The 12,059-nt window shown below is 35.3% G+C and overlaps 1 protein-coding gene across 5 annotated transcripts in view; it reads left to right on the top strand.

The window, feature by feature from the left end:
- Window positions 1-12,059, top strand: part of UBR1 (ubiquitin protein ligase E3 component n-recognin 1) — a 74,150-nt gene that overhangs the window by 7,277 nt on the left and 54,814 nt on the right. For all 5 annotated transcript variants that reach the window (XM_075427569.1, XM_075427567.1, XM_075427568.1 and 2 more), the window contains exons 2-4: window positions 3,180-3,436; window positions 5,570-5,648; window positions 7,831-7,941. In XM_075427569.1, the coding sequence (XP_075283684.1) occupies window positions 3,180-3,436; window positions 5,570-5,648; window positions 7,831-7,941 (447 nt within the window). The remainder of the gene's footprint in view (window positions 1-3,179; window positions 3,437-5,569; window positions 5,649-7,830; window positions 7,942-12,059) is intronic.

The following is a 12,059-nucleotide window of genomic DNA, read 5'->3' as shown; positions in this document are numbered from 1 at the left end:
AGGGGACCAAGCTAGCATTGGACGGGCAATCTTAACTTAGGGGTGTGTTTTATGTGGCAGCTTCTGTATTTTTGATAGCTTTGTGTGTAATTTTATACAATTTAACATAGTATTCTAAACAGATTTTGATGCAAGGAATAAATTACTTTTCTTAGGACACAGAGAGGGTATGGGATAGGTCTGAAGTTTAGCCTGGTGCTGCTTTTAGAAATGAGAAAACGAATGCTGTTGTTTCTCTTGTGAATATAATGAAGATTTCCTGGTTGATGTGTAGGTTGCAGATATAATTTAGTGTGTTTGCCAGAAGGCAGCCAGCCTGCTCAAGGGAGTTCTTTCTCTTCCCTTCTTCCTTCTTCTTCCTAACTTCCTGTCCTCCCTTCTCTGGACAACATTTAAATAGAATTAAAAGCTTTGCACAGGAATGCTTGAAATGCTTGTGAGTTAGTCTGTGTGAGAACCCATTCTGCACTTCTGGCAGATATTCAGGAAAGCTTAGCGCTGTGTTTCTTGAAGCTATGATGTGCTCTGTTCTAATAACGCAGAAGCTAAACTTACTTCATCTCTTGGGAACACAGCTTATTAAGATAGAAGAGCTACAGAGCGGGATTTTCTTGTGCTTTGCAAGAAAAGCGTGCCAAGGGGTCAAGCACACACCACCCCCACCCCAGCCCCCCCATTTGAACAAAGACAGTAACCAAACTGGGAGGGGAACTTGCTAAAACTGTAGTGCAGTGTAGGTAAGTTAAAACAAAACCCATAAACAAGTTACAGGAGGAAACATGTTTAAGGAGGAACGTTGAACCGTGGAGTTTAGTTACGACAGGAATAATTTACTTCTGCTCATCTTAAATCAGATGTGTAAAAAATAGACAAGTGATCAAGGAATTCAGTTTTTGGTTACCTTCTACAGTTTGATGTCTTTCTGAGAATGCCCAGATAAGTGTTATATTTTTCTTTTTAAGTGTTGTTATGCAAGTATTTGATAAGCTTGGATTTAATTTCAGTTGTTTTTTGCAGTTTGGTGCCTTTATGCCCTAGGTAAGCATGATTTTTATTAAAAAAATTGATGCTAGGTAGTTGCAAAATGTGAACCAATTAATTAAAATAAAAAGGCAATCAACTAATTTGTTTCCTTTTCATTTTGTTCCTTAGCACTGTGAAAATAAATACATACCTATATATTTGAGTGCATGTGTTTGTATCTATACAGAATGCATATATATAACATACATGTGAATGCCAAAGTTTTTATAATTTATATGGTGATCACACTGGTGCTTACTACTCAAGTAAAATCTGTTCTTGATGTAGAATTTTTGTTAGGATTGGATTCTACATAAGTCATTCCCTTCGCTTCATGGATGAATCTTCGTTTTCAGGTATTTGAGGATGGATTGAAAGCTCTGTGATTCAAGAGCTCTGATTAGGTTGATCAACCTGCACTTATAAAATGAGGATATTCTAGAGTGATTTGAGGACAAATCTACTCTCCTGCCTGTCCACATTATCTATGGCTTCTCTTTTTCATCAGTGTCTGCCATGCATTTTCTTCCATAACTTTGAGTTCATGGATCACTGTGATAAATGAAGTAATGGACTACCTAAGGGTAATACTAAGAAAGACTGGTGGCCAAAATACCAGTAGAAACCTCAGGCTAAAACTAAACATGAGACGTGTAGTGTGTCTTCGTAAAGCCATAAAGCAAGTGACTAGAACATGGAACAGATCTCCTTTAACAGATTAGTTTTGGGTCACGGATATTATTGTTAATCTAGACTGTTTCAGCCTGGTGTCTCACTTCTATTTCTGCTGTTTCGATTTTGTATGTAGGCAGTTTTTTGTACTTGTCTATGTTAGGTAGACATACAATTTTGCAGAAAACAAACATGCGATTTCTACATAATGTTTGCGCATCTGGCTTTCAAAGTACTGGGATTGAAGCGCTCTGGACTGCATGTGTTCTAGATTAATTTCTTTTTTTCAGAGAACTGTTCTAATCTAGGTAGTAAACTAGAGCTGTATCCTTACAGATCTATTCTTTAATCCCTTATCCCCATCAGTTTTGGAGGGCAACCTATTGATTCAGTTGATGTAGGTTTCATTTTAAGTTAGAAATCAGGATTTTTTTTTTTGCCTTCCAAATAAGAGACTGTGCATTTTCATCCTTTCAGAAAAGTTGAATAGTCTACTAATTTGAGCCTTCTCAGTCCGAACTCTTTGGTGGTTGCTTAGCTCGTTCTCTGCTTGTTGGCCTAGAGGAAATTCCCTTTAGAGCTGTTTATCAAGTTACATATATATATTTTTCTTGTGAAAGTACGTTTTTGGGCATAAATCAAGGTTGTGTATGAAAGGAGGTTGTCTTTAGGAGCCTTGATGTGTAAACTTGTTATCTGATTTGCAATGGGGGAAAAAACCCCGGTATTTCTAATAATGGGAATAATGTGAAAGAAAGAATATTCAGACTTGAAGGACAGATATACAGCAATTGGGAGAACTGTTCAGAGAACTAGAGTAGTTGCAAGTGAATTTAGGGACTTAAATTCAGAACCTCAAGCCAAAGTGTAAGTACTTTTATTAATTGTCTTATAAATATGAATTTGCATTTTAGTTTGGTTTCCCAAGAACATTAAGCTGATATAATCAGTTAGGCTTCTTTCTCCCTCAGCAGCTATTGAACCCTAATGACCAGTTTCCACAAGATTTTACTAAAGAGTAACAATGTCAAAGACCATTAAGTTGCTGCACATTTTGTGAGTATCAGCAGGCTAAAGAACGAATCCCAAACTTATTTCCCAGCTAAGACAGGGAAACCCTCTGCTGCTCTTTCCACTTGTTTGCAGTGAGACAGACATCAAGATTTGTGTGTTGGCTGGCCTGTTGGCAAATGTGTAGTTGAAAAGTAATGAGTGTGTGTGTTGCTCTACAGTAGCATAGCATTTGCCAACTCTTGCCTCAGAGTGTTTTAGTAGAAGACTTCAACAGAGGTTACTGTGGTGGGTACTGAAAGGAAAATAGCAGACAAAGGCTTGGGAAACCATGCTTTCTTGGGTTTTATTGCTCATAGAACTGACTTCTGATGTGGAAAAGAATTTTGGATTCACAGTAGAAGTGCTTCATCCTATTTTCTTTAAATTTATTTATTCGTTTATGTTTATCCATTGGTGTACTTTTCTTGCAGTGGTGTGATGAAAGATTCAACTTCCAAGCTACATTTTTACAGTGCTTGGCAAAACATGTGCCAAATATTTACTCAGCTGAAATGGATCCCTTGCTGGAGAAACAAGAAGAAATGGTCCAGGCAGTGATATTATGCCCCCTGGAATGCTATTTGTTTGGGGAAGACCCAGATATTTTCCTGGAGAAACTACAACAGAGTGGAACTTCCCAGCTCTGTGGGAAGGTGTTCAAAGGCGGGGAGACAACATACTCTTGCAGGTAAGAATGAAGGTGTGTTATCATCAATGATAGATGTGAGATAATGCAGCAAAGTGGTTTAATAAAATTAGTCGTGCTGCTGACTAGTCACTGCTTGTGTCATGGTAGATCTTTGCTTAACTGACAGTGGCGTTTGCTTCACAGTTCGAACCACTTCAGAGTGAGGGAAATTGCATATGAAAAGTAGGCTCTGGCAGAGAAATGGGGAAGGAAATGGAAAGGATATTAAGGGTACTGAAAGCCATTGGTTAAAAAGATTGGATGACAGGATATGAGTATGGGGTATGTACCCGAACTGAGGGAGATCAGGCATAAAAATCTGTGCACTGTACAGTACTCACCCTTTCAAGGTCTGAAACAGTATCAAGCATTTTTGAGCATCATCAGTCCCTTGCTTGAACAATAGCTGAGTGGCCAGTGGTCATTTTTTCACCTTCTTTCTCCTCCTGGAGTGTGTTAAAGATGGCAGGCCATTGATTTGATATAATTTGTTGTATTAAGTCATACTGTTACAAATATATTAAATGATATGAATAGTATGAATAATAATATATAAATATAAAAAGCCAGAGGTTTTTGTGGCGGATGTAAAGATTGCAACTGTGCTGTCAATTCATCAGTATTAATATGATGCTATTGTCGTAGTTTATTGTAGTTTTCAGTTGATTTTTAAAAGCCTAGAAAATTTCATCAGAGAGGATATTATTAAGGATGAAGAATATTATTATAGCTAAAAAATCCAGCCCTTAGAATTTAGGAAATGTCTAAATGAAAGCTATTTGTAAACTTTATGAATTACACTGTAAGGTTTTAATCAATCACATACTCTTCAACTTTTTCTAGGAATAAGTTAGTGTTGTGTATGAAAAGAAAATGGTCTTTGAAGAAGTCCTTATGTGTTTACTAGAAAGTGCATATTGAATGCAACATTGGGTTATATGAAAGAAAAGGATGGTCAGGGCAGTGTAGCGCTGCTGTAACAGGAATAATTCTGTTCCTACATCTGCAGAGTTCTAGTGTGATAGCAGGCAAAAAGACAAAGCTGTATTTCTCAGAAGTGGTCTCTCTTATTTTTTTGAGTTCCTGTCTTGCAAAAATGTGGTAGTATTTTTACAGAATACAGTACTTACTACTGCAACAGTAGCTAAATATGTTTGCTTAGTCTTCTAAAATGCTAAAAATAATAGATACTCTGAAATATTAAAATCTAAATGTCTTGAATTGGGCATTTAAATCTAGCAGGCACTGCTAGCTTAATTTTTCTTCCTTTTAACTCGCCTTGCAGTAGATTTATGGTAATAAATAGATGTTAGTGAAGTATTAAATTATTGTAATGATGGTTATCATCTAAAGGTTTGAAAGGAAATTCATACTGTAAGCAAAATTACCATATTATTTTAGTTGTATTGTAAAGGAGGCTTGAATTAAATATTGAACAATGGCATAAAACAGAAAACTTGATGTGTGTCATTAAACACCTGTCATCCACATTTTGCATTAGAATGAAACAACATTTCAAGAAAAAAGAGTGACCATGTTTTAGGAGAAAAAAAGCAATACAAAAAACCATGTCTGTGGAGCATAGGAAAAAAATGGAATTAGATTGCCCAAGAGTGTAATTCTGGATTTTAAGGTATTTGTGTGCATGACTGAAACTGTTAAAGTTAAATTTCGATGTGTGTATTCTTTGGCTCATTTCATAAAGGAATTCCTTTTAGATTTTAACTTCTAACTGTTTTAAAAGTTAGAAACATAACCTAGCAGAAGTGTAGTGAAACCTTCATTAGCAAGCTGGCTACAGTTCTTAGAAACAGTAATAAAGGTTACTTCAGAGTCATGGTTTTTAATAGCTGCTTGTTCGTAGCAAAACCAGAAATATATTAGCAACAAGTTTTGAAAGTGGAAATCAAGCATATTTCTGATAGAATCAGATATAACAGGTTTGAGTATGTGGTTCAAACCTAACAAGATTGGCTTTCATCTTCTTCCTGTGACACGGACTAGCCAGCGTTTCTATGATTTGAATCTGTTGTTTATATCATTGTTGTTTTTTTCAGAGCAGCATTTTCTTTTGTGCATGAAAATTCCATGTGTTTGTTTTAGAAAGTTTTCCAGTTACCATTTTTGTTGCAGAGACTGTGCAGTTGATCCAACTTGTGTGCTCTGTATGGACTGCTTCCAGAATAGCATTCACAAGAACCACCGGTACAAGGTAGAAAAAGAAATTAAGAAATTGTACTTGTAGCTTTAGAGAAGATTTTTTTGAGGCTATAATTAACTGCGTATAAACCATTAGTAATTTTTATTTCAGAAAAATAAAGTCTGGGATTTACTAATTTGTTAATTATCTTCTTGTGTTTCTAACTACATAAAGCCTCTTCTAAGAACAGTAACTTTCTAATTCAAGAACCAAAGGGCAAGGGAGTGTTTATGAATGCATACAATGTTTGACAATATCACAGAAAAGTAGGTCAGAGCAAAAAGCTGTGACTGAAAATGACAGTCCTGTCCTAAGCCCTAGTCAGTGCTGTTTGGAAATCTAGAATGAGCGTGTATATACAAGGGCCATTACTTCCACACTCACATCACTGATGCAGTCTCTACATTTCCACTCTGTTCCTCCATTTAGATTTGCACGAACTACTGTGTGCTTAATGTGGGCTATGATAAATGTTAAGCTTAAATTTTTTTATTGAGGAGATTGTTGTACAACTGGATCATCTCTTTCTGATACCCATTTGATTCTCTTCAAGCCAAATCTATGTTCTCTTTGAGAGATTCCCATGCTTCAGTTAAAGGAGGATCTTTTAAATAATTCTAAGCTAACTCACTGCCTAAAATGTCATCTATTGTTTCCTTCCCAGGCCCCCTTTTTTGCTTGCCCACTTCACTGAGAACTCGGTAATTTCAATAGCCTTGGAAGCAGAAATGGAAAACAATGTATGAAGTGTCATTTTTAAAGTGGTCTAACTCTGCTGCAAGAAGCAAGAAAATGTACAGAAACATTATTTATTCAATTAAATTACCTTTTGTGACCAGAAAGTGGGCTAGATTTTTTTTTTTTTTTGCGGCTATTCCTTCTATTCATTGACATGACATCCAATGAAGAGATTTGTCTTATTTGTATTATCAGTTGGTCATAAATCCTCTAAGTGGGTATGTTTCAACGAGAGACAGTTTGGAAGAAGGTCCTAGCAATCTCAATATTATCTGGGACTGAAATACATTATTCTGCCCCTCTGTATAAGTCTTTGTGTAGTGATCTGAAAAGGTACTGTAAATATTGATTCAAAGACATACAAAAGTACTTGGATAATGAAAATATGACTTCCATATACACACACACATGCACACACACAATTTACAGAGAGGGAAGATGAAAGCCCGGGAAAATAGACAATACTGATTACAGAGCAAATTGGAATTAGAGCTGGGGTGAGGAGCTGTTGTGCCTTCCCTGTTTTTCAGTAGCTTTGTCAGGGAAAACATCAGCCAGGGAAACAGGTACTCAGGTGGGAGCTGATCTGCTGCATTTCCATTTTAAAGATGCAAGCTAAAGAATACAGATTATGCTCTTCATAGATTCATAGAATAATGTAGGTTGGAAGTGACCTAAGGAGGTCACCTAGTCTAACCGCCTGCTCAAAGCATGTCTAATTAGATCAGGTTATTTTAAAACATTTCAAGTAAATAACAAATTTTCGAGTGTCTTTTTATTGGGTCACTTAGTGTTTTTGTAATTATTTTAGGATTGAGGATTTAGAGTAAGTTAAGGATAATTATTTTTGCCCAAGTTTTGTCTGAACTTTTTGCCAAAATGAAGGGTTAGAATTTGTACTTTTCTGAAAGTGTAATGCGAAGTTAAAGTTGCAAGAGTGTGTTTGAATGTTGATTATATCTTATTTTCTTTGGTTAGAAGTTTAGGTGCTACTAAATGTCTGTTTAATATACACATATTGTTTAGATTATTTTCAAACTTTACCAAGTGATTTGTAAAGAAGGCATTAAGCACCTTTGCTATAATTTTGATAATAAAACCAGAAGTTGTTATTTTGCCATTTATGAAGCACTTATTCATCAGTGTTACGCTTTTTCACCTACTTTCTAGTTAAATTTGCTTAAGGCTTGCATACTTTTTTGAAGTGGCAACTGTATTTCCTCTCTGACTTTCTGCTCAGAAAGTTTACATTTTCCTCCCACTCCTCTGATAAGTCTCCTTTTATCTAAAAAAAAAATACGAAAAAAATGTTGTGGCAAGTTGGTTGGTTATGCAGTGACTCTTGTATTTTGTGTGTAGGGATTTATACTTGTGTATGACTCACACAATGCACATTTCTGTTTTTCTCTTACTTTTTATGCACGTATTCCGTGACCGAATTACACATTTTTTACAGATGCACAGCTCCACTGGCGGTGGATTTTGTGACTGTGGGGATGCAGAGGCATGGAAGGCTGGACCAGTGTGTACTAAACATGATCCTGGAGCGTCGGGTTCTGCAAAAGAAGTAAGAATATTGCTTAAAGTGAAAGAATAAATAATGTAAATATTGTCTTTTTTTAAAAAAGTGCTTATTCCTGTATATGAAAGTATGTATATTGTGTAATTCATGTAGCAGGTCCAATCAAGTTGAATTAGGATTTCCTTGGTCAAGGTGTTTGTTAGGGTCAAACAAATTGGACGTCCTTTGTCTCCAAACAAAAGGCAAACCCAATAGAACAGTTCCATCTACCTGCCTTGTGTGTTTCTGTCTTTGGTTTGGAATTAAAATTGCAGTCCCTTGCTGTTTTCTATGTGTATTACTTGGTTCTTATTTACAAATAATTGGTTTCCCAGTGGTTAGTAAATGTTTAGATATAGTACTTGATTTTAGTATTTTCTCTTTTTCTCATTACTGCATTACTGAACAATTTCTTTTGGCAGTTACTTCTGGTGTGTGACCTGTCACTGACTAAGTCCCTATGCTTTAAAACTAACCTCTTATGCTAGGATGTCTCGTGCTTATTGTACCTCATAAAGCAGCTTATTAATGAGAAATATGCCATCTAATAAGTAGCTCTCAAAGAGAATGTAGGTAAATCAGTTGCTTCGGGTAAAATTGTTTCTTACGAGTCCTACATTCTGAGGTAATCAGGACAAAATACCCTTAGCATTTGTCATTGCAGACAGACTCCTGATTCTTCCTGGTTTTGTAGTAAAAGTACTGTTCTTTATGATCTGGCAAAAAATCAAATGGAAAAGGAGTGGACCTATAAGGCACATTAAAAACCATAACAAAGAGATTCAAAACAAAGTAGATTATCTCCCAGCTGTAAAATTTAGGTCTCTGTATAAGATCTTCTAGCAGTTGTTTCAGCACTTTGCTTTTGAGAATAGTAGTATTTTTTGGTTCCAACAACTCTGACCAGAGTCCCTAAAATGGTTTATGAAATGTTTACTTCCTTCTGGGGAACCTGTTTCTCTGCAAGGTATAGATTTTGATCTCACAGATCTGGTATTTGCGTCTGTGACAGCATATGCTGCTTTTTACCTCTCTTTCCTTTAGAACAACTTTTTCATAACCATAAAATAATCTAAGCCCAAACGTTAGGAAAAACACCAAACCCTTTTTTGGTAAAATTTTGGTATAATTTTTTATAAGCTGTTTCACTCTTGTTAAAATCATACTGTCCAAATGTTGTGGGCTTTTTTTCAAAATCACGTTCAAACAAACCTTGAGAGGAAACTGTATGCACTCAGAGTCCACGGCATCGTATTTCTGTTTGGGTGAAGATAAACTACTCAGAATATTTTTCAGGCCATTTGTATCTGATGGGGATAAGGTTAAAGGATAGGTCACATGAATAATGGCAGCAGCTGACACAGTATCTCTTGGCTATAAACTTTATTGAGAACTGTAATCTTGCCTGTGATGATAGGGAAACAGGGAACCTCCCATGCTTCTTTGAGTAATATTGCTCTTCCAGTCTCTGATAGGGTCTTTGGTTGGTTTGCAGTGTATTTGTTTGATCATCACTTCTGTCATGGAGTTGTGCAAGTCCGAAGCTATGTTACGGCTGCTGTCAAATAAACTGGAACATAATCCTGCAATGGGTGCTTCCTGAGAGTTGTGAATGATAGAAAATGTGTAATTAGACAATTATTTGAAGAAGTAGAAAGTTACTTATTATAATAGATCTTTGTTGTGAGTATATGTATTTATTATGCAGTCAGTATATGTAGTCTCTCTAGTCAAAGGGCAGAAGTATAACCACTACAATAATAATATGCGTCAGTGTATTAATATATACTATATGTAACTAATAAAAGACTTGTCCATCAGATTTTTTTTATGAGGAATAGGCTTGTGGATGTTTGGATTACCTCATAGTTTGCTCTCTGTTTTGAGAATCAAGGACGTTCATAATGTAGGAATTTTCTCAGTGTATAGTGCTGCTTATAAGAAATGAGTTGCAAAGTGCATTTGGAACAGACATCTTTCATATTTGTTTCCCAGAATGTTTTCTGATAGTATAGAATTTTATCACATGCTTGTCAAAGAAAAAGCACTATTTTCTGGATGATCCTGACCCCGGTATTCCTGTAATTACTTGAAGTGCAGAGGACATATCGTACTAGGGTGTTTGTAAACTTACTCTGGTCAGGTGGAACAAATAAGAAGAGGGATATGTTTGTGTGCTATGCAGAACATGGTAAAAATGTGCTTAGGAATTGGCTGCTATTTTTAGAAGTGAGAGTTTGATCTACAGAACGACCTGCTTTTAAAAACGAGCCCATAGTAGGGGACAGGTTTCAATCTACAAGATGAAAGATAAGCACCAAAGTTTTTAGCACTTCTGAGATGAGGTGATCGTTAGTAAAATACAGTATCCTTACAAAAATCCTAATTAAACTGTAGAGGTGTTTTTCTTTTTTTTAACAAGTTTTACAATGAGGAAATATTTACAAAATTCTGACTCCAGGTTTTTAGGATTTATCTGTTCCCTATTGATTCCAAATAATGTCTTCACTATGTCAGATATATAGAAAACTTTTTGCCTGAATGTATCTTTAAAAATAGGTAATCTTAAGAATTAGTGTCTGAGATAAGGTAAAAATACTTTCCAGGTACATTAGTTTAAAAAAATAAATAAATTTTGTAGTAATTATTAAACTTTGGTATCTGAACACATTTTGTTCATTCTTCCACATTTTTTTTTTTTAGGCTTTACCTGAAGCTTTAATAATAACACGTTTTTAGCATAGTTTTGAGGAAATTTTATTTTTACATTTCAGTTTACATGAGATGTATTTTAATTTTATTTTACTGTGACCTATTAATGTGGATAGCATTGGAGGTTGTATTGCATCATTTAATTTTTCACTATTTGTATGAGTGCAATGCCCACTTTTAATAGTTTATAAATCCTTTGATGTGGTTTCCTTTGATTTCTTCTACAGACAGAGCAGCACGTCTTACTAGGTTCTGGTTTGGAGTATCTCTATGCACAGCTTTGCGTTTTCCTCAGCTCTATCATTTTTGCTTAACATGTTAAAGCTTAGAAAGCCAAACTCTTAGGAAATATTGGGGAGAAATATTTAGTATATTTATAACTCAGTTCGATTAGATTATTCTTAGCACTTTAAGATGGTGATAGTTTTGTCAGTCTGGGAAAAAAAATAATTGCCATAGACATTTACATTCTTAATTACAAAGATATACCACAAACCTCTCCAAAATTAAGTATGTACACACAGTGATATTTATAGATCATGATTTCATTGGCAGACATTTTAGATTGTATGTTTGACTTCAAATTATTCTTCTAATGCTTATCAGGTCAGAAAACTGTTGTTCAGAGCTTTGGAAGCAATTGGTGATGTTAACTTCATATTAAAAAAATCTGCTTCATTAATGGATAAATGTGACTGTACAGCTGATTTAAGAATTTTTCAAAGACATGATGTCTCTCAGATTGTGTATTGCAGAGGCAAGAGCCCTTAATACTTTGGGCTTAGAAGTAACATGTGAAAAGCTTTATTCTTGGAAATAATTCTTTATTTCTTGTCTTTTCTCACTCTGGCGAACAAATACATATTCAGATTTTATAGGCAGTTTGGGTGTTCATAAAATTATATGTGTACATACTCTAGAAAATATCAGCCTCTGTTTCTGTGTTGTACATGAAATTACTGGATTTTGTTGCATTAGTGTTAATAACAAGATTATATGCCATTTATATATGTGCATATGCTGAAAGGAAGGTGGTATGTGGAAAAGGTCATCAGGGTCTTTGAATTAAAGCCCTCTTTTCACACAGTGTCATTGCAATGTGTCTGTGTCTTGTGCCTGAATATTGATTGCTTCATTCTTAAGTGCAGATTTGATAATGATTTTCTTTGCATATAACCTTAATTTCTCTCCTGCTTAAGTGCTTATGGAAAAGATTAATAATGTTATATGATGTAGACAATTCACCTAATGAGCGTTATCTGGGTGGATGGAAAATATGTCAGTTCACAGGGATATTTTGAATGATTGCTAAATCTGGGATGGTATCTCTGAAAAGAACAGAGGTAGGATTCCTTGGAAGATTCTGTTCAAGGAGTGTCATGAAAGTTTGACAGAATATCCGTACAGAAGAG

The sequence above is a fragment of the Opisthocomus hoazin genome, chromosome 7, assembly GCF_030867145.1.
Source record: "Opisthocomus hoazin isolate bOpiHoa1 chromosome 7, bOpiHoa1.hap1, whole genome shotgun sequence".
In the NCBI taxonomy this organism is placed as follows: Eukaryota; Metazoa; Chordata; class Aves; order Opisthocomiformes; family Opisthocomidae; genus Opisthocomus; species Opisthocomus hoazin.
The sequence above is the reverse complement of the archived record's forward strand: the minus strand, read 5'-3'. Positions and strand labels throughout refer to the sequence as shown.